The sequence below is a fragment of the Trachypithecus francoisi genome, unplaced genomic scaffold, assembly GCF_009764315.1.
Source record: "Trachypithecus francoisi isolate TF-2019V2 unplaced genomic scaffold, Tfra_2.0 Contig00131, whole genome shotgun sequence".
Classification (NCBI taxonomy): domain Eukaryota; kingdom Metazoa; phylum Chordata; class Mammalia; order Primates; family Cercopithecidae; genus Trachypithecus; species Trachypithecus francoisi.
In genome coordinates, this window is record NW_022680483.1 from 191951 (window position 1) to 215841 (window position 23891).

Here is a 23891-nt window from a genome sequence, read left to right on the forward strand (position 1 = left end):
CCCAGGTTCAAGCGATTCTCCCATCTCAGCCTCCTGAGTAGCTGGAATGACAGGCATCTGCCATCATGCCCAGCTAATTTTAGTATTTTAGTAGAGATGGGGTTTCACCATGTTGACCAGGCTTGAACTTCTGACCTCAGGTGATCCACCTGCTGTGGCCTTCTAAAATGCTAGGGTTATAGACCTGAACCACTGCGCCTAGCCTGTAGGGAGTGTTTTAATATTATCTCTGGCTTCCCTTACTATGGCCTTTGTGAATATTGAAACCCCAGAGAATGAGACTGATTGACTTTTTTTTTTTTGAGACAGAGTTTTGCTGTTTTCTCCCAGGCCGAAGTGCAGTGGTGCAATCTCAGCTCACTTCAACCTCCACCTCCTGGGTTCAAGCGATTCTATGGGCAGGTGCAGCCTCCTGAGTAGCTGGGATTAAAGCCATGGGGAATGGAGCCTAGCCCTAATAAAGGGATGTAAGAGGGAGAGGAATTGGGGAACTAGAGGTTTTAGACAAGGGGACCACAAGGCTGCACATGGAGGAGGGAAAAAAAAATCCCATTCCCCAGGTGGTCCTGCTGTTGCAAGAATCAGGAGACTCGAGAGATCATTAGGTGGAACAGGAGGATTTTATTGAGTAGGCTCAGATACAGTGGATTAACATCCAAAGACTGGGCCTAGAACAAGGACAGGGCTTGGCTTATACACACACTTTTGTAAAGGGGTGGCTAGTTTGCAACAAGCTGACGGTGGCACGTAGCTTAGTGGCATGAAAGCTAGTGTACGGAGGCAGAACAAAGTTAGTTAATTAAATTGTGACAGGTTCATAACTCAGGCTTATGTGGGACTCTTGCTGTGCAGCCCATTCCTGCTCAGACATGTCTCATGACCTTCACTGTGCTGCTCAGATTAAAAAAACAGAATACTTGCAGTTACTGGTTACAGAAAACAGGAATCTATAACTTCATAAAACTTGCAGAGCAAGGTACAATCACATGGACTGGGTTAGGGTTCGAAGGGGAAGTTTACTTATACTAAAGAGAGACGAAAATGTGTTTTTTTAATCCTTATGTTAAGGGATTGCTGGGAGAGTCTCCAGGACACCTTTCTTTGGGCCCTGGCTTCTTAAGTAATGTTATCAAGACTGCCTGGGTCTGGGCTTTGCCTGTTACTGCCTTCAGGATGAGGCAACCTAATACCAAAAGCTTGTTTTTCTCCTTTTTAATTTTATTTTTCTTTCTTTAACTTCCCACCTCACTGCAGGTTTGAATAGTTTATTAAATGCTCTGACTCCATTTTTCAGCTGAAGTGAGAGAGGTTTGGGTTTTAATAGGCTGTTGCCATAGTGTGCCTCCCAGAAGAAGGAAATTAACTTGTCTCATAAATAAAGGAACTGTTTAATTTCATGAGACAGTACTGGGATTTTATATGGAGGGAAGAAACAACCCAATGGAGGAATCAATCTAAATTGAGAGGGAAGAGGACACTCACTTGGGGTGAAATGTCTTACAGTATCATGAATGTCTGTCACTGGGGACAGAAAGCCTTAACTAGGTGAAAGTTTCCACTGAAATTTTGAAGTCCTCCCATCTCAAGGAAATCCTAAACATATCTATTCTCAAAGTTATATTCCTGATTACTAAGGCACTGGCTGACCTCACTGAAAAAGATTACATGCCCAGATTGTGAAAACAGCCACAACATTGCATACAAAGAAGAGACAGACATGATAGCCATGAAAAGAAAGAAGAAAACGCAATAGAAAAAAATGAAATCCTTGTGCTGACATCCTGACAGCCCACCACATCCTGATGGGAGTTTGGACCAAGGGCCTTTCACGTACCACTGTGGCGTAGCCCCAGCCAGAAGCCTTCAGTTATTCTGGGACCTCCTGCCCTGTATAAAAGGAAACTGGATTGGAATAGACAGGAAGCCTCAGAAATGGGTTAAAGGTCTACTCTTACCCTGTTGATGAATCCCTTCCTCTCAGCAACACACCAAAATACATTGCAGTCTCACCAAGTCACCTTAATGTAGCAGTTTCTCATTGTCTGAACTAGTACCTCAGGTTCTTTGTCCTATGTCCAGAAAATAAGGAATGCAGACACAAAGGTGGGGTTGGGGTAAGGCTTTAATAAGGGAAAGAAAAAAGTTCTCTGCAGCAGAGAGGGGAGTCTCAGTAATTGCTGTGTTATAGCTGAATTGAAAAGCTTTCTTACAAGAAACTCCTCTCATCTGTGTAGCAGTTTGAGTTTCTGTCTGTGCAACTCCCCTTATCTTATGCAACTGCAGGTATGTTTCTAAACAAGCACAAAGTGCTGTTTCTCTCCTTTAACTGTTTGTTTTAGATAAGCCTCCCTCCTACCTGTGCAGGTTTCCACTATGTATTTGCTTGAAAAGGGGAGGAAACTTTTCAAGTAGGAATTCACTAATTATATACAAAGTTGCTAATCTATGTGCCCTGTGCAAACTTGAGTTTTTCCCAAATGAATGTTCCTTTCCTTCTGGAACCTCACTAAAATTGAATAATTTATATTTATTTGTTTAACGGCAGCTTTTCGAAAATGTAATTCACAAACTCTAAAATGTACACTTTTGAAGTGTACAATTCAGTATGTTGTACTTTATTCTCATAATTTTGCAGCCATCACTACTGTCTAATTTCAGAGCATTTTATTAACTAAAAATAAAATTCCATGGGCCGGGTGGTGTCTCATGCTTGTAATCCCACCACTTTGGGAGGCCGAGGCAGGTGGGTCACGAGGTCAAGAGATGAAGATCATCCTGGCTGACAGTGAAACCCATCTCTACTAAAAATACAAAAAATTAGCTGGTTGTGGTGGCACGGGCCTGTAGTCTCAGCTACTTGGGAGCCTGAGGCAGGAGAATTGCTTGAACCTGGGAGGCAGAGGTTGCAGTGAGCTGAGATGGCACCACTGCACTCCAGCCTAGCAGAGTGAGACTCTATCTCAAAACAAAAACACAACAACAGCAAAAAACTCCATTCATATTAGCAGTCACTTCTCATTCTATCCTGTGTCAGGTCATGCACCCATTAAACTTTGTTTCTACGATTTTTCCCATTCCAGACATTTTATATAAATATGAGTCTGATTTTGACTGACTGCTTTCACTAAAGTTTCATCTATGTTATGTTTCAGACCTCTTTCTATTTTGTTGATGAACTGTGTTCAATTTTATGGATATTAGTTTTCTTTATCTTTTCATCAGTAAACTCTCATTTGGATTGTTTCCTCCTCTGGCTATTGTGAATAATAATGACTGCTCTGAAAATTCAGGTGAAAGTTTTTGTTGGGACATATATTTTTTGTATTACTGAAAAATATTCCATGGTACAGATGATACTTTATCCATTATTCTGTGGATGAACATTTAGGTGTTTCCTACTCTTCAGCTATCATGAGTAATGTTGTTATGAATATTGGCGTACAGATTTCTATGTAGAGGTATGTCCTCAGTTCTCTTAGGGATATATGTACGTAGGTGTGGAATTGTTGGGTCGTATAATAACTGTGTAACATTCTGAGGACTTGATAGAGTCCACAATGGCTATACCATGTTATATTCCCAGCAGTGTATGAGACTCTAGTTTATCCTCTGATCTTTCTTATTGTCTCTCTTCTATTGGGGTTAAATTCATAACTCATTTTTAGTTTGATTTTTCATTTGTTTAGTGGTTAATGATGTTGAGCAACTTCTTGTGCCTATTGGCCATTTAGATATCTTCCTTGAAGAAATCTCTGTTACACATTTTTTTTTTTTTTGTGAGTTACAACAGTCCTTTATATATTATGGATACAAGTCCCTTATCAGACATGATTTGCACATTTCTTCTGTTCCTGGGTACATTGTCTTTTCATTTTTTTGTGTCCTTTTTAAGACAAAAGTTACTTTCTTTCCACAAATTAATTTTTAATTTAAAAAGTAATTTTCACTTTCACAGAATAAGTTATAATATTTCTGTCACTTGTTTTTTGCTTTCATATGTAAGAAATTGTTGCCTAATCCAAGATTGCAACTGATTTTCTCCTGTATTTTGATCTAACCTAAATATTGTAATTATTTAATAAGGTCTGTTTTCTATTTTGAGTTAATTGTTTTTGCGTGTATAGTATACTGATAAGAGTTTCAGATTTACTTTTTTCATGTGAATATTCAGTTATCCAAGGAGGATTTGTTAAAAGATTGTTTTGGGAATATTGTTCAGCATCTTTGTCGAAAATAAGTCAATCATAGATGGAAGTATTTACAAGCTTTATGTTCTGTTTCATTTATTGAATATATCTGTCATTAAATTAGAATTGCATTGCATTGATTTGCAGCTTTATAGAACATTTACAAATTATGAAATGGCAGTTCTTCAATTCTGTTATCTTTTAAAAGATTGTTTTGGCTATTCTAGTTCCCTTGAACTTCCATATGGGTTTTAGCATTAGCTTGATAATTTTTACAAAAACGTTAGCTGGAATTTTGATAAACCTTATTCAGTCTATATTGTGTTACCATCTTAACAGCATTAGTCTTCCAATCAAGGAACATGTGATGTCTTTCCATTTATTTAGGAATGTCTTTCCATTTATTTGGGTCTACTTTACTTTTGTTCAGCAATTTTTTTTTTAGTTTTCAGTCCAACTTTGCTAAAGTGATACCAAAATAATTTTTTGTTTTTGTTGTGAATATAAATGGAAGTTTTCCTAATTTCATTTTGGATTTTTTAACATCTAATGTAAAGAAACAAGTATCTTGTTTATTGATCTTGAATCCCGAAACCTGTTTCATTTCTTTCTTGTAGTAATTGATTCTTACATTTTTCTATGTATGGGATCATATTGTTTTGCAAATACAGTTAGTTTTACTTGTTCTTTTCCAATTATATAACTTCTCCTTTTAGCCTGATTTCCCTGACAAGAACTTCCAGTACAATGTTAAAAATAATGGTGAGAACATTCATTTTTGTCTTGTTCCTGATTGTAGTTCGCAAGCTTTCTGTTTTTAAGCATAAAATACAATATAAAAAGGAGGGCTTTTGTAAATGCCTTTTATTGTGTTTAGAAAGTTCTCTTCAAATCCTAGTTTATTGAGTGTTTTTATCATGAAAGGATATTGGATTTTATTAACTTTTTGTATATGGAGAGTTACATTTTTTTGTGTCCTATATTATTACATTAGTTGATTTTTGTTCAGCCAGGTTTATACTTCTTGGAATAAATTATATTTTTCCTGGTGTATAATCTTTTTATATATGTTGCTTCTTAAACTGGAATAAATGATACTTGTCATGATCTATAATCTTTTATTTGTCGCTGGATTTTGTTTCTATTTTGTTTAGGACATTTTTAGATTTTTAAGAAACTGCCAAACTGTTTTCCAGAATGACTGTAACCTTATTTATTTCTACCCATAGTGTATGAATATGAATAATCCAGTTTCTCCACATCTTCTCCACATTTTGGTGTTGACACTATTATTATTTGTTTGTTTGTTTGTTTAAGACAGGAGTCTTGCTCCGTCGCCCAAGCTGGAGTACAGTGGCATGATCTCAGCTTACTGCAAGCTCCGCCTGCTGAGTTCATGCCATTCTCCTGCCTCAGCCTCCCAAATAGCTGGGACTACAGGTGGCTGCAGCAATGCCAGGCTAATAGTTTTGTGTTTTTTTAGTAGTGGTGGGGATTCACCATGTTAGCCAGGATGGTCTCGATCTCCTGACCACCCAGCTTGGCCTCCCAAAGTGCTAGGATTACAGGCATGAGCCACCGTGCCTGCCCTGGTAACACTATTTTTTAAACTTGTTTTATCTGACAGGTGTGCAACGAAATCCCATTAATGGTTTTAATTTACATTATTTTAATGACTGCTGATACTGAAGATCTTTCATATATGTAATTACTATGTGGAGTTTTTGGTGAAATGCCTTTTCATGGTTTTTGTTCATTTGCTAATTTAAGTTTATTATACTGAGCTCTTATCTAGATGATCATCATTTATTATAAACAGTTAACAAATATTTTCTGCCAGTCTATAGCATATCTTTTTATCTTCTTTAACAGATGTTTTACCAGTTGAGTTTGTAATTTTGATAAGGCCCCACTTATTTATTCATTCTTAGAGATCATGCTTTTTTATGTCAAATTCTGAGCACTTATTGCCTACCTATAAATCCTATTTATTCTTACGTTGTTTCTCTCAAAGTTTTACTTATGTCATTCAGGTCTGATCCACTTGAGTGATGCTTTCTTGCCTTCTTTAGGTGTGAGACTTAGATTGATAATTCTTTTTTTTCTCCCAGGTATTCCAGAACCATTTTGTGAAAGGCTGTCTTTCATTTTTCATTTATTAGGTTGCTCTTGTGCCTTTTTCAAAAATCAGTTGGGCACATTTGTATGGGTTTATACATATTCTGTTTTCTTCATTGATCTTTGTTCCTGTGCCACAGAATTGTGATTACTGCAAATACATCATGTAGACTTAAAAACAGGTAGACAGACTCATCCCTCTTTATCTTTTTTCAAATTATTTAGTTGTTTTTATATTTAGCTTACCATAAAAATTTTAGATAATCTGATCTTCATTTTAGATATCTGCTTCCCAGTAATAAGAAGTATAGTAATTTAAATAGTAGTATTTAAATATGTAGTACATAAATAGAATTATGTACACTACTTATGTACATAATTGTGTATACTAATGTACATAAAGTACATAAATTCTACTTTATGTACTAAAAATTAGTACATAAAATGCAGTATATCATTTGGGGAGAATTTTTGCTTGGATTTTTGAGTCCCGGAGTACTGGATGCCTCTTCATTGATTTAGACCTTTGACTTATTATTTATTCAGTGCTGGGTAGTTTTACACATACAAACCTTATACATGTTTGGTTAAATTTACACCTAAATATTTGTGTGTCTGGTCTTACTTTTGAGTAATTGTGAATGTTTTTGATGCTATGTTTATACATTATTGCTACTCATGTATAGGTTTGATTTTTATATGTATATTCTATGTCCTGTGATCACATTGAAGTCCATGAGGCTTTTTTTTTCTCTCTGAGGATCCTTGCCATTTTTTTTTTAATATATAGAAAATCATATTACCTGCACATAGGAAGAATTTGCCTCTTCCTTCTTGTTGTGTGTGCCTGTTATTTCTTTTTCTTACCTCATTGTGATGGTTAGAATTGCCACAATAAAGGTCAATAGAAGTGACTAGAGGGAGCAGTTTAGTCTTGCTTCGGTTTCATGGTAAGAAAACTATCAGTGTTTCATTATTAAGCATAGTCATAGTGTTAGCTGGGAGCAGTGGCTCACACCTGTAATCCCAACACTGTGAGTTTAAGGCAGGAGGATTGCGTCAGCCCAAGAGTTGGAAGCTACAGTGAGCCATGATCTCACCCTGTCTGTTTTAGACCAAAAAAGCAAGTGGGGAGGGAATAATGTTAGCCCCTGCTTTTTTGTAGATGCCATTAATTGGTTTGAGAAAGTTGCATTCCATTATTGTTCTGAGAGTCTTTGTCATGAATGGATGTTTTGCCAAGTGTTTCTTGCTGTGATAGTGATTTTTTTTTTTTTTAGAGACATGGTCTCACTCTGTCACCCAGGTGACAGGGCAGTGGCGTGATCACAGTTCACTGCAGCTTTGACTTCCTGGGCCCAAGCTATCCTCCTGCCTCAGTGTCCTGAGTAGCAAGGCAAGCTATCCTCCTGCCTCAGTGTCCTGAGTAGCAAGGACTAAGGTACACCCTACCACATTAAGCTAATGTTTTTTATAATCTTTATTTTTATAGAGGTGGGGTTTTGCTGTCATGCCCACACTTGTTCTCCCAAACTTTCGCCTCCTAAGTCACTGGGATTACAGGTGTGAACAGCCATGTACAGCCCAATTTTTCTTTTCTACCCTTTTAATGTGGTGGATTATAGTGATTGTTTTTTGATTATTTCGTTAGGCCTGCATCCCTGGAATAAACCATACTTAATCATATATCATTATTATTGTGTATTGTTGACTTTCCTTTTCTAATAATTGTTAAGAATTTTGCATTTATATTTATCAGGGATGCAGTCTGTAGTTTTCTTTGTAATGTTCAGGTTTTGCAGTCAGAGCATGACTGACTATAAAATATTGGAAATGTTTCTTCTTTTTTTCCTCACTGAAACCATCTGGTCTGGTGATTATTTAGGGGAGTTTTAACATTACAGGTTTAGTTTTTCTTAATCATTATCATTCTTTTGTAATTGTTTATATTGATTGAGTTCCTGTAATTTGTTTTTAAGAGATATCATTTATTTTGTCTAAGCTGTCAAATTATATATTGTTTCTAGTATTTCTTACTGGTTTTTGATGTCAGCACAGTCTTCAGCATAGCTGTTTTATTACTGATGTTAGTAATTTGTGTATTATCTTTAACAAGATTTGTTTTGCCCATTGCACTAGAAGTTTAATTCTAGATCCTTTTAAAAAGACAAGTCTTTGTTTCATTCATTTTCTCTGTTTCTTTTAAATTTTATGGATTTTTGTTAATTCTTTAGTGTGTCCTTTATTCTGCTTTCTTCGAGCTTATTTTGCTCTTTTTTTGTAGTTTGAAGTAGGAGTTAAGATGGTTCACTTCAGCATTTCCTCTTATCTGTGTGTTTGGTGTTAGGAACTTCTGTCTTCCACTATGTTTAAATGTTGCATATTTTATCTCAATTTTGGTTTTTTTTTTCACATATATATGCAAACAGATTTATGTATATGTATATATGCATATATATGAGATCACATATATGGGCTCACATATATACATATACCTATATATACTAGTATAATATACATATAATAAACATATATATACACACATGTTGCACGTATGTATTTATGTATGTATGCATGTATGTATGTGTATTTATTCCTTTTAGACAGGGCCACACTTTGTCACCCAGGCTGGAGTTTAGTGGTGCAGTCACACTCAGTGCAGTCATAGCCTCCCGGGTTCAAGCAGTCCTCCCACTTCAGGCTTCCTGAGTAGCTGAGACTGCAGGTGTGAATCACTATGTCCAGCTAATTTTTAAAATTTTTTTATAGAGAATAATCTCACTGGGTTTTTTAGGCTGGGACTCAGAATTCTTGGCCTCAAACTATTGGGCTCACGTGATACTCCTTCTTTTGCCTCTCAGAGTGGTGGATTAGTCGTGAGCCACCAGACCTAGCCTTAATTATATTAATTTCTGTGAAGATGACTCTTTGAGAACATAGAACTAGAACTTGAACAATAATTAATGGGAGGTTTTCATGTCATCATAATGTAATTGATTTATAGTTTGATTCCTAATTGTATGGTTTTCATTCTTAAATTTTCTGAGGTTTGTTTTCTCACTGAAGAGATGTATATTTTCTTTTGTAGGAACTTTGAAAATAAGGTATATCCTGCTGTTGTGTGGAGTGTTCAATAAATGTCACTTAAATGCTGTTGATTGAAGCTTTTGTTGATATTTTTGCAAATTTTTGTGTAGTCTGTCATTTGTTTAGAGAGGGGTGTTGATGCCTCTCTAATTATGATTTTGTCTCTTTCATGTTTGATTATCTTAGTTTTTGCTTCACATATTTTACAGTATACATATTTTGGTGCATACATGTTTAGAACTGCTGTGTCATGTCTTGATGGAGTGATCGTTTTTCATTGTGTAGTGACCTATGACATTTTTCTTGTGCTGAAATCTGTTTTATCTCATATTAAAATAACTATTTCTACTTTCCTTTAATGTTTGCCTGTTATATCTTTTTGCATTCTGCCTTCAACCTGCCTGTTTTACTTTTCCTTTTTTTTTTTTTTTTTTTGTTTTTTTGATATGGGAATTTTGCTCTTGTTGCCTATGTTGGAGTGTAATGGCTCAGTCTCTGCTGACCGCAACCTCTGCCTTCTGGGTTCAAGCGATTTTCCTACCTCAGCCTCCCAAGTAGCTGGGATTACAGGCACCAGCCATCATACCCATCTAATTTTTTGTATTTATAGTAGAGATGGAGTTTCTGTGTTGGTCAGGCTGGTCTCTTAACTCCCAGCCTCAGGTGATCCACCCATCTTGGCCTCCCAAAGTGCTGGGATTACAGCCCTGAGCCACCGCACCCGGCCTCAACCTGCCTATTTTCTTACGCTTAATAATACAAAGAATCCCTGTTACCCCTTGCTGTCATATTTTTATGTTCTGCTTATTCTCTTCTTTCATTTCTCTGTTTTTATTTTCCTGTCTTCTGGAAGGTTATTGGAATGTTTTAAAATTTCTGTAGTTATATTACTGTATCTGTTTATGTAACTTTAAAATCTTTGATAATTCAGGCCGGGCGGGGTGGCTCAAGCCTGTAATCCCAGCACTTTGGGAGGCCGAGACAGGCGGATCACGAGGTCAGGAGATGGAGACCATCCTGGCTAACATGGTGAAACCCCGTCTGTACTAAAAAATACAAAAAAAAAAAAACTAGTCGGGTGAGGTGGCGGCCGCCTGTAGTCCCAGCTACTGGGGAGGCTGAGGCAGGAGAATGCCGTAAACCCGGGAGGCGGAGCTTGCAGTGAGCCGAGATCATGCCACTGCACTCCAGCCTGGGCGACAGAGCGAGACTCCGTCTCAAAAAAACAAAAAAACAAACAAAAAAAATACTTTGGTAATTCTAACATCTGTTTTCTTTGTGTTGGCACCAGTCAGTTCTTTTTTTCATTCATTTTGATATCTTCTTGATTCTTGGTATGTCAAGTAATACTCAGTTGAAACCTAGAGATATCATATTATGTTATTAGACTCAAAGAATATTGAAAACTTCTATTTTCCTTGATTTTTGTCTGGCACCACTCAGGCAAGGGAAGGGAGGGGTACCCTTGGTTGTTACTGCTTGGAAGTAGAACTCCAAGTTCCCTAGACTGTCTTCCTTGTCACTGGAAAGGGGGTGTTCCTTATTACTGCTATTTTGGGGAGGAATTTCTGACCTCCTGTGTGGTTCACACTTGTAACTTCTACCATGGTGGCAGTGACTTTTTTTCCACTGGACCGTGATGAAAGTTCTGGTTCTCTTTTAGGCACCACTCCAGCAGAATCAGGCAGGTGCTGGCTCCTTGTTATTGTCAAGTGCAGATACAAACCCCAGCTCACTACTTGCCTTCTTTATCTTCCATAGAAACCCCTACTCACTAGTTGGCCTTCTTTATCTTCCCCCAGATTTGGGCATGCTTTGTTACAGCTTTAAGAACTTTAGGGTTTTCGCTGAACTTTTTGTGGTATGCGTGGGGAGTGAGTCATAGTTCTTTCTATAGTTTTTGCTTGACATTTATTTTCTAAGTTTTCTATCATGCCAATTTGCATGTTTCCTGATCCATAGGCTATAGGGGTGGCTGTCAGGAGGGAGGATGCTTTTCTTATCTGCACCTACTAATGTTTGCAGGTTGCTAGATCTTTTAGCTTCAAATCTGTAATATGTGAAATAAAAGAAAGTTATGTGAATTCACTACCTTCTTGTTCCTTATATTTAATGTCCAGGAGTTTTGGTTGTATTTAATGGGAAGAATAATGAAACATCTGTTTCATCTTCACAAATCAAAATGATCTTAATTCTTTTCAGTGAGCATTTTATCTCTTATATGTAGACAGCATTTGTTCATCATTTCTTTGTAAGCTGGAGATTTTTATTGTTTGGATTTTTTAGTCTTAACATAATTTGTTATAAACATTTTTTCACCTCATATGTTTGCTTTCTGTTGTAAAATGTTTAATGCAGATTACTTAATCATCTGCTCTCTTTATGTATACATAGCATTTTTGAGTCACGTATCCCTTGTTATTTTTTAATTACACAATTTTAAAGTCAAAAGTAACAAAGTTTATATTGGAAATAGAGGATTTTTCCCCTGGAATTGCAATTACTTTGCCTTGTGAGTACTATTTGGTTTCTTTCAGTAACACTTTTGTTCAGATATGCTTTTGGTGTGTGTGTGTGTGTGTGTGTGTGTGTGTGTGTATGTGATGAATGTAGTTTATTCAAAGACTTAAAGCAATATTTACTTAATCTAAACAAACATAATAAATTATGTGGTATTTATATCATTTAAATACTTTCTTTAGGCAAGTTGGACAAATGCAAGTAAGAAGCAACGTGAAAAGCTCCTTGAGTTGATACGTCGTCTTGCAGAAGATGATAAAGATGGTGTGATGGCACACAAAGTGTTGAACCTTCTTTGGAACCTGGCTCATAGTGATGATGTGCCTGTAGATATCATGGACCTTGCTCTCAGTGCCCACATAAAAATACTAGATTATAGTTGTTCCCAGGTATGGGAGTGTTTCCTTGTTCCGTTTTCTGACTTTCCTTCACAAGTAGGATAACCTAGTTACAAGATGATTCCAGTTTCTTCTATCATTTTGTTTATTTATTTATTTATTTTTGAGACAGAGTCTCTCTCTGTCACCCAGGCTGGAATGCAGTGGTACAATCTTGGTTCACTGCAAGCTCTGCCTTCCTGGTTCACACCATTCTCCTGCCTCAGCCTCCTGAGTAGCTGAGACTACAGGTACCCACCATGACGCCCAGCTAATTTTTTGTATTTTTAGTAGAGACAGGGTTTCACCGTGTTAGCCAGGATGGTCTTGATCTCCTGACCTCATGATCCGCCTGCCTCAGCCTCCCAAAGTGCTGGGATTACAGGCCTGAGCCACCACACCCAGCCCATCATTTTTTATTTCTAAAGTGATCTTGAGGAATTGGCATACTTTGTCATATAAGCCTGGCTTCCTATTCTCCACCCTTGTGTTTTCCAGCCATATTTTATATATCATTCACTAAGCATATTTGCCTCACTGAGACAAAAATGTTAATAGGTAGAATATCTAATTATAGTCATATTGTAGCTCAATATGTAGTGCTAATACAGATCATAAAGATTTAAAAGCAATAGTGACTTTAGAGGTATAAGGGTAGTTACATTTTATTTGCTAATAAGTTAGTAAGATTAGCAGAACTTATTGGCTTCCCTATCAGCAAATCACAACAGCTTCCCAGTGTTTAACCGATGTGCCTTATGCTACTAAAGTATTAATGTTTTGCTAGTTTTGCCTAAAGTCTTGAACCTCTTGATTACTTTTTATCAGCAGTTTTTTGCTACCCTTATAATTGGTCAGTTCAGTAATTTAATTATGATATTCCTTTTTAAAAATAAAAAAAAAAATGAACAGGGAGGGTATTTCTGTTTCTGCATGGCAAACATTCTGCTTTCACTTGGACTTAAGCTTAATCTAATTAATCAGGGTTGGCTGGGCAGTTTTTCACTGCTGTAATCCCAGCACTTTGGGAGGCCAAGGAGAGTATGTTGCTTGAGTTTACAATTTCAGTCCAGCCTGGGCAGCATGGGGAAACCCCACCTTTGTAAAAACTAAGAAATTAGTTGGGCATGGTGGTGCACACCTGAAGTCCCAGCTACTAGGGAGGCTGAGGCAGGTGCGTCCCTGGAGCCTGGGAGGCCAAAGCTATAGTGAGCCATGAGTGTGCCACCTATTCCAGCTTGGGTGACAGAGTAAGACCCTGTCTCAAAACAATGAAATAGAAAATATTTTTTAAAATTATTCAGTAAGGTCAATGATGCTCTTGGTTTTGAAAGCCATATAATTGTGAAGCATAAAAGCATTTGCTTCATCAGTTGCCATCATCAAAAAAGGACTAATACAAAGTCATATGTATAATTAGGTAAATCAAAGGGAGAACATTCATAAAACTGGAATACTTCAAAAATGAAGATGTCATTCACAGTCTGTGGACTAGTTAGTCCGAGCTTTTCATGTAAAACTGATTTATTTTTAGTTGTGAAGAAAATACAAATTGAAATTTATTACAGCTACTGTCTCATACAAATAAAAACGCAATACTTTTTCCAATCCCAGTGGTCAATAGTACATTGGACTTGCAATAATGCAGTTGCAGCTTTAGATGCATGGAAATAAAAAGTGTCAGTTGGGTTATTATGATCAGATGACAGTGTTACACTGTGGTTGATTCTGAATGCTCATAAGTGCTTATTCAGCAGGTAAAATGGTTATGAGGATCTTGAGTTGAGATGCTGTCTTGTTAAACAGAAAAGTGTTACAGAGAATTAAAGTAGTATACTTGTTATAAATGCTCACCTAGCATTTATTATTCATTTTATTGCTTGGCACACTGTTTTCTACATTACTATATTAATGCTTGATTTCACTAAATTTAGTGTAAGGGTTTTTGCCTTTTTTAACTTCAGTTTTTGTTTGCTGTTGTTACTGGTAACTATTAAGTCTGTGATTCCTCTTGCCCTCCCACCTAAACTACTTTTAATTTAGTGTATATGTATGGGCCTTGTGCAGTGCTGCACACCTGTAATCCCTGCACTTTGGGAGGCCAAGGTGGGTAGATCATTTGAGATCAGGAGTTTAAGACTGGCCTGGCTCACATGGCAAAACTCTGTCTCTAGTAAAAATACAAAAAATTGGCCAGGCACAGTGGCTCACGCCTATAATCCCAGCATTTGGGGAGGTCGAGGCAGGTGGATTGCCTAAGGTGAAGCATTCGAGACCAGCCTAGCCGACATGAAACCACATCTCTACTAAAAATTAGCTGGGCATTGTGGCGGACGCCTGTAATCCCAGTACTCGGGAGGCTGAGACAGGAGAATCGCTTGAACCCAGGAGGCAGAGGTTGCAGTGAGTCAAGATTGCACCATTGCACACCAGCCTTAGCAACAAGAGTGAAACTCCGTCTAAAAAGAAAAAAAAAAAATAGCCAGGTGTGGTGGGTGCACCTGTAGTCCCAGCTACTTGCAAGGCTGAGGTGGGAGAATTGCTTGAACCCGGGAGACCGAGGTTGCACCACTGCACCGTAGCCTGGGCAACACAGTGACACTCCATCTCAAAAAATAAACAAATAAAATTTTAAAAAATACACTTGTGAGTATTTTTAAATCCTTAAAAATGGGCACATTTATTAACGGAAATTTTTCCTAGGAAGTGATCTGAAAACAGCACAGTATGTACAAAGACATTCTTTATTGTTTACACAACGAAACCACTTAAATAAACTGTATGTTTTTATAGTGTGTACAGCCATTAAAATCCCTTAGTAGTTTGGAAAGGTGTCCACTTTTAATTAAAGACACTTAAAGCATGTGTCCAGTTTTTTTGTTAAGAAAACACATGCGTGTGCTTACAAACATCCCTTAAATTAAGTATTAACGGAAATAAAAAAATTCACCTTTTCTTTTGCGAATGTGCACAGAAATGGAATTCTTCCAGCTAAATATCTATTAGATATTTAAACCAGAATTTTGATTATTAGTCACTGCAATGTGAAAGATTGAAGCAACCATGGAGGAATATTTGAAAAATCTTACTCTCAAAATATTCTTGACCAGGCGTGGTGGCTCATGCCAGTGGTCCCAGCACTTTGGGAGGCCAGCGGGGGTGGATCATGAGTTCAGGAGATTGAGACCATCCTGGCCAACATGATAAAACCCCGCTTGTACTACAAATACAAAAATTAGCCAGGTGTGGTGGCATGCGCCTGTAGTCCCAGCTACTTGGGAGGCTGAGGAGGAGGATAGCTTGAACCCAGGAGGCGGAGGTTGCAGTGAGCCAAGATCTGCGATCACGCCACTACATTCCTATCTCGTGACAGAGTGAGACTTCATCTCAAAAAAAAAAAAAAAAAAAAATCCTTAATTACTTTTTCATTGCACACGTTTGTCTTTTTTCTGTAACTTTCTTTGTATGTATACTGATTTATTTTGATTTTTTTAACCTCAATTACTATACTGTTACTTTCTTGATGAAATAAAAGTTTTCCATTTTCTTTGCTCTGATTAGAAAACTATCCTAGCCAAACTCAGTATATGTGGTTATAATTGGCAATGCATGCTTTCCCAAATTTTATGACAAAACTTCACAAAACTCAGTGAAATGCAATACCCACCATTCAGACAAATGTTTTAAAATCATACTTCCTATAAATGTGTTGGTACTTGGCAATTGTGTCTCAGTACAGATATTTCGGATTCATAGAACATTAATTTATAGTAGTGCCTTACATTTTGGTGTTTTCATTGTAACTTCAAAATAATATATTTAGAGCATTTTGTTTGAACACTTTTACAATTACATTGTAAATTTGGTAATGCTAAGTTTAGAAGGTTTCTTGTTTTGTAAATCTCAAAATAATTTTGAAGGTAGAATTATATTGAGTATCCACTTACAGTATAAATTTTTTTCATGTGTAAGGATCGAGATGCACAAAAGATCCAGTGGATAGATCACTTTATAGAAGAACTTCGCAGTAATGAAAAATGGGTAATTCCTGCTCTGAAACAAATAAGAGAAATTTGTAGTTTGTTTGGTGAAGCACCTCAAAATTTGAGGTAAGACTTTTTTAATAGATAATTTTTAAATTTTTATTTGTATGTTATGTTGAAAATGGTATATGAAAGCAAATTTTAAAGAAAGAAAACCATGGTGGTAAAACAAGAAATTTCTAAGACTTTACAACAAAATAAGGATCCTTGATCATGTTCAACTTCTTTGTATTTTATGACAGATAGGTATGTATTCAATACTAAATAGCAATTAAGTATCATAGCCACATTACTGCCTTTCAGGTCTTAGTTCAGAATTGTCTCTGACTTCAGCAGATGTATCAGATATTATGCCATATGTTATATTTATCTTACTCCTCATTTTACTCTATCCTTTCGATAGTTAACTCTGTCTTGGCTCAATACTTCTTGTAGTTACAAATAGTATTCTTTGTTATTTATTTAATTGATTTAGTCTAACGTTTGTAACATTTGAAGGGGGGAAACACCTCTTTCTTGAGTTTTAAAATTAAATTTTAAAAATCAGACCACAAAGTGATTTAGAGTATAAAACATGACAAGACTGTTTAAAGATTTTTTTACTCATAACTTATTTTAGCTAGATTTTCCTTAATTTTCAGTGTTTGGTGTCATATGTTAAATTGTGGTTATTTAAATAATGTATTTTATTTTATTGTAAGATACTGAAAATTAATGAAAGGAAAGGAAAATAACACGGAAACGGAGAAACCTATGTTAGTTGAAGAATATTCACAGTGCAGTTAAGATTCCCAGTAGCGAAGTTCAGGTTTATCTAACTAACTGTAATCTTAGAAAGATTCCCTCGTGTGTTAGGTGCTGCAGCTCATGCCTATAATCCTAGCACTTTCGGAGGCCGAGGCAGGCGGATCACTTGAGGTCAGGAGTTCAAGACTAGCCTCACCAACATGGTGAAACGCCATCTCTACTAAAAATACAAGAAATTAGTTGGACATAGTGGCAGGCACCTGTAATCCCAGCTACTCAGGAGGCTGAGGCAGGAGAATTGCTTGAACCCAGGAGGCTGAGGTTGCAGTGAGCCGAAATTACTCCCTTGTACTCCAGCCTGGGCAACATGAGCAAAACTCTGTCTCAAAAAAAAAAAAAAAATGATTGTCTCATGGTGTAAGGACATTTGTGTTGTGTATCAGATGATGATTAATCAAGATGCTTTACAGCTTTAGATTGATAAAATTATACCCCAAAGAGAGTTTTTGTGTTAATAGAAGCTTAAAATGCCATTTATATTTTGTGATTTTTTTCAAGTTGACTTTTGACTCTATTTTTCTAATGTTGGAAATATTAAAGGAAATTTGAAAGTTTCATGTGAATAAACATTGGAAAAAAATTATGAAGGACATATTTTGATTCTATTTGTTTATATATACCATTTGTCTTTTATCAGACATATCTATTTACTATAGATAGATGCAGTAGATATACTCTCTCAAGACTGGTGACCTCATTACCAGTAGAATAGTAATGTTTGTGAGTTGATTGGTTTAATCAATAATGACAAACTAGGAAGGAAAAGAGAGCTGGATCTTTTTAGTGATATCCCCAGGTAAAATGGTGTGAACTCATTGTTCCAGAATGTACCTGGATGTCTGATACTCTTCATCATGCAATAACATGTGTTTTCATACTGATAGATACTTTTTATTTTTAAATAAGAATATTGAAATAGATACTTGATTGGAGGCATGGATTATGTTTTTTACAGAGTTTGATATTTTGTTAAGGGGAGAATATTGACACATTTTGTTAAGAATGTATAGCATTAAAAATTTTTAAAGTAGTGCTGGAATTTAGCTTCTGTAAACTCTCTTTAATTACAGCAATTTTCATTTGCCTTATTATACTGTTAAGTTCTTCTTATTTCAGCCAAACTCAGCGAAGTCCCCACATATTTTATCGCCATGATTTAATCAACCAGCTTCAACAAAATCATGCTTTAGTTACCTTGGTAGCAGAAAACCTTGCAACCTACATGAATAGCATCAGATTGTATGCTGGAGGTATGTATGATAAGCTAAAATTAACTATGAGGAATCAACTTTGTTTTACTGTAAATGTTAATAACCTAAGAAATGACATTTATTTTTGAATGAGAAAAAATAGAAGTGGATTGATACTTCAGATTGCATTCACTTAAGGAACATGATCTACTTGGCATCCCAAATCTTAGGCAAGCTAAACTCCAGGCCACCTTTCCCAGTGTCTTTATTAAATACATGTCTACTTACTCATCCTTCTTGTTTGTATATTTTCTTTCATACCTGGGAGTTCTGCCTGTTAGTGCCTTTGGTAAGTTATAATTCTCTTGGGTCTCTTTGGTGTGTACTGAAGTCATTGAGCTTTTGCTCTTTTTTTGAGGGGGACAGAGTCTTACTCTGTTGCCCAAGCTGAAGTTCAGTGGTACAGTCTCAGTTCACTTCAACATCTGCTTCCGGGCCCAAGTGCTCCTCCCACCTCAGTCTCCTGAGTAGCTCAGACTACAGGCACTCACCACTATGCCCTGCTGTTTTGTATTTTTAGCAGAGACAGGGTTTCGCCATGTTGGCCAGTCTGATCTTGAACTCCTGGGCTCAAGTGTTCCTCCTACCTTGACCTCCCAGGGTGCTGGAATTACAGGCTGAGCCACCATGTTCTGCTTTAATTTGTTGTTAATTTTGCCTGATTCTGTTATTACATATATTGCAGTTCTTAATAATTCTGAAATACTGTTATCGATTGTTTAAAGAGCTTATTAGAAATTCACTGGATTTGTAATCACTAGATGTGTCATTGCTTCTTAGACTATGAAATATTTTAAAACTGTTTCTTGTCTTTTACTTCTCAACAGTTAGCCTTTTAGTATATGCTATGTGGAGATCTATCTTGGCACACTAAAGGCTAATTCCAGTGTTATTTGTCCTTTAATAGTTTTAATACATTTATGTGTGCTGGAGCACATAGTAGTCTTTCTGCATGTATAGCTGTATCCCCCTTCCCCAAAAGTTCATAAAACATCTGCGTCCCAAATCAGCCACTTCACAGGCCTAATTTTTATGCTTATAGAGGAGAGAACCTTTTATTGGCCAATGTTGAAGGCAAGATTTACCATAATGTTGAACTGAAATTGCTGCTTAATTGATATGCTACATTAGTATCTGTGGAATTCAATCATATGTTGAAAATGTGAAATGAAATTATTAACTGTTTGAAAAATATAGTAGAATCTTGGTATGGTTGAGTTTGTAAAAATCCTCAAGTTTTTACTTAATACTTCTTTTTGAGGTCACATAAAATAATAGAAAACTTAAGTAACTTCCGCTTACCTCTAATTATTTCAGTGGCTTCTATTCCTCTCACATTTTACCCCCTCTTTTTACCCTTGCTGTAGAACTATAAAAGCAATCTGAGCATTAGGTGCTACATGCATTTCAATCCTCCAGTCAGGTTCAGAAGCTCAGAGGCAAAAGTGGTAGGACAGGCAAGCCCATATAAGCATGCAACCACCTTAATGGCCCCTTTCTTTTTTTTTTTTTTTTAATTATACTTTAAGTTCTAGGGTACATGTGCATAACGTTTATATCATGTATAACTCCCCAATGCAATCCCTCCCTCCTCCCCCCTCCCCCTGATAGGCCCCAGTGTGTGATGTTCCCCTTCCCGAGTCCAAGTGATCTCATTGTTCAGTTCCCACCTATGAGTGAGAACATGCGGTGTTTGGTTTTCTCTTCTTGTGATAGTTTGCTAAGAATGATGGTTTCCAGCTGCATCCATGTCCCTACAAAGGACGCAAACTCATCCTTTTTGATGGCTGCATAGTATTCCATGGTGTATATGTGCCACATTTTCTTAATCCAGTCTGTCGCAGATGGACATTTGGGTTGATTCCAAGTCTTTGCTATTGTGAATAGTGCCGCAATAACATATGTGTGCATCTGTCTTTATAGCAGCATGATTTATAATCCTTTGGGTATATACCCAGTAGTGGGATGGCTGGGTCATATGGTACATCTAGTTCTCCATAACAGTTGAACTAATTTACAATCCCACCAACAGTGTAAAAGTGTTCCTCTTTCTCCACATCTTCTCCAACACCTGTTGTTTCCTGACTTCTTAATGATTGCCATTCTAACTGGTGTGAGATTGGCATCTCAAAACTGGTATCTCATTGTGGTTTTGATTTGCATTTCTCTGATGGCGAGTGATGATGAGCATTTTTTCATGTGTCTGTTGGCTGTATGAATGTCTTCTTTTGAGAATGTCTGTTCATATCCTTTCCCCACTTTTTGATGGGGTTGTTTGTTTTTTTCTTATATTTTGTTTGAGTTCTTTGTAGATTCTGGATATTAGCCCTTTGTCAGATGAGTAGATTGCAAAAATTTTCTCCCATTCTGTAGGTTGCCTGTTCACTCTGATGGTAGTTTCTTTTGCTGTGCAAAAGCTCTTTCATTTAATTAGATCCCATTTGTCAATTTTGGCTTTTGGTGCCGTTGCTTTTGGTGTTTTAGACATGAAGTCCTTGCCCATGCCTATGTCCTGAATGGTACTACCTAGATTTTCTTCTAGGGTTTTTATGGTATTAGGTCTAACATTTAAGTCTCTAATCCATCTTGAATTAATTTTCGTATAAGGAGTAAGGAAAGGATCCAGTTTCAGCTTTCTACTTACGGCTAGCCAATTTTCACAGCACCATTTATTAATAGGGAATCCTTTCCCCATTTCTTGTTTCTCTCAGGTTTGTCAAAGATCAGATGGCTGTAGATGTGTGGTATTATTTCTGAGGACTCTGTTCTGTTCCATTGGTCTATATCTCTGTTGTAGTACCAGTACCATGCTGTTTTGGTTACTGTAGCCTTGTAGTATAGTTTGAAGTCAGGTAGCGTGACGCCTCCAGCTTTGTCCTTTTGACTTAGGATTGTCTTGGCAATGCGGGCTCTTTTTTGGTTCCATATGAACTTTAAAGCAGTTTTTTCCAATTCTGTGAAGAAACTCATTGGTAGCTTGATGGGGATGGCATTGAATCTATAAATAAATTTTTCCAGTTTTTGCCCATTCAGTATGATATTGGCTGTGGGTTTGTCATAAATAGCTCTTAATATTTTGAGGTACATTCCATCAATACCGAATTTATTGAACGTTTTTAGCATAAAGGGCTGTTGAATTTTGTCAAAAGCCTTTTCTGCATCTATTGAGATAATCATGTGGTTCTTGTCTTTGGTTCTGTTTATATGCTGGATTACGTTGATTGATTTGCGAATGTTGAACCAGCCTTGCATCCCAGGGATGAAGCCAACTTGATCATGGTGGATAAGCTTTTTGATGTGCTGCTGAATCCGGTTTGCCAGTATTTTATTGAGAATTTTTGCATCGATGTTCGTCAGGGATATTGGTCTAAAATTCTCTTTTTTTGTTGTGTCTCTGAATGGCCCCTTTCTTTATTAAGAGCAGCTAAAAAAAATTAGAGCAGCATAAAATTTGCATATTGTTCTCTTAAATTCTGTATCACCTCAAGTCTTGTATCTTCTTGAAGATACAAGGGCCCTCCCACATGCCAGTGAAGACCCTCCCCAAAAGTGATCACAACTAGACACTTAACTCCAATGATAATTTTACTCATTTTGGGTGGTTTCGTCTGTAATTGTAATGTTATTGTCAATAATTGAAGACCTAATTTCCAATTCAATCAAGAGGAAAGGCATAGGTGTATTCCAGCCTCACTAGGGTAGTATGTTTATTTGTTCAAATTCTACTTGAGTTCTTGACTGATGTCTTGTGATCATGAGTCAAGAAATGAAGAAATGCACATTTTTCATTTTCCTCATGTTTATATTGTTTGTTTATAAAATTGAGGATTAGGAGTATAGGTTTTATTGTTAAACTGCTGTAAAGTTTATATAGTTAAATACGCAATTAGTTTGTATAGTTAAACCTACCTCCAGTTGGGTGACTTGCAAAGTACTTAAGCCTTCTGTGATTAGGATTTACCAGATTGGTAAAACAAGAATAACAGTAGTGTATACCTATTTTATAAATGAGTTAATACATTCTAGAACATAGTATTTGCCAGAATGTTACCAGTATACAGCACTTGCTTGAACATTTTCTGTAATTATATGGTCTCCTGAATTCATTGATTATGTTTTCTAGAAATAATCATTTACCTTTAATATTTTCCGTTTCTGAGTGATGTTGCTCATTCTGAGTAATTTGCTGAATAATGTCAGTTTGTTCTTAAATATACTGATAAAATTTCTCCCACTAAAACTTTTATGTGATTAGGATTGTATAAAACAATACCAACAAAAACTATGGTGATTGCATCATAGCAGTTCACTAATGTTTTCTTAGTTTCTGATAATCATTACATTAGTCTCTATTCTGACTATGTACAATACTACTAGTTGTTTATTTTTGTGAAAACATTTCCCCAGTGGCATGGGTAGTTAATTTCATGTTATTTTAGATAACAAAGTAACATTAAGATTTTACTAATGGCAAAAACGAGTGCCGTTATCTTACTACTTGAATTTAGCAAGGAATATTTCCTGAGTTACGTTTTTAAAAAAATATGTGCATCAACAAACTATCAGCCACCTTGTTTATCTCATTGAAAGGACAGTTTCTGTACTGATTTACTTATGAGAGAGTTTTATATGTCTTTTTCCTGATTTCTGAGTAAAATTTATAGGATTTACACTAATTACAGGGCACATTACTGTTCAAGAAAATGTGTTTTTCTAAGAGTTGTCATTTTATACCTCTTCTGTTCTTTCTGCTTTCATTATGACAGTTGATTCTTTCGGGACCCGTTGCCACAGGAAAAAAGTCTTTTCACAAGTGTCACTCAACAACAATGACAGTGCTTAATGCAGAATCTGGCTTTGATTCACTCTCTAATTCTACTTCATTTTCTTTTTCTTTTTCTTTTTTTTTTTTTTTTTGGTGGTGGTGGTTGTTGAGACAGGGTCCTACTTTCTCACCCAGGCTACAGTGCAGCAGTATGATCTCTGCTCACTACAGCTTCTGCCTCCCAGGTTCTCCCATCTCAGCCTCTCAAGTAGCTGAGATTACAGGAATGAGCCACCATGCCTGGCTAATTTTTGTATTTTTATTAGAGACAAAGTTTCATCCTGTTGGCAAGGCTGGTCTTGAACTCCTGGCCTCAAGTGATCTGCCTGCCTTGGCCTCCCAAAGTGCTGAGATTACAGATGTGAGCTACTGTACCTGTCCTTACCTCATTTTCGCATGCCAGCTATGAAGTACTATTAAATCTTTGGTGTGGGTTCTTACTGATTTAAAAAATATTTTGAATGAAAGTGATTAATTTCCTGAAGTAAAATTGCTCTTTGACACTGTCACTACTACTCTTTGACAGTGTTGGCTTTGTACTGGAAAGTACAGGATGAACTTAAACATCCTACTGTGCCAGAAATTATAAGAAGTTTTTAGAAAATTATATTGACATATCAAAAAGACATGGGATTCACCTCTTAGTAGTCAAATCTGTGACAATTTAAGCATCAAAA

The 23891-nt window shown here is 36.5% G+C and overlaps 1 protein-coding gene across 1 annotated transcript in view; it reads left to right on the forward strand.

Annotated features, from left to right (window-relative positions):
* LOC117062150 (probable ubiquitin carboxyl-terminal hydrolase FAF-Y) overlaps positions 1-23891 on the forward strand; it is a 224474-nt gene that overhangs the window by 93361 nt on the left and 107222 nt on the right. The window contains 3 exon segments of the mRNA XM_033175384.1: positions 12095-12301; positions 16262-16398; positions 18256-18389. Of these exon segments, the coding sequence (XP_033031275.1) occupies positions 12095-12301; positions 16262-16398; positions 18256-18389 (478 nt within the window).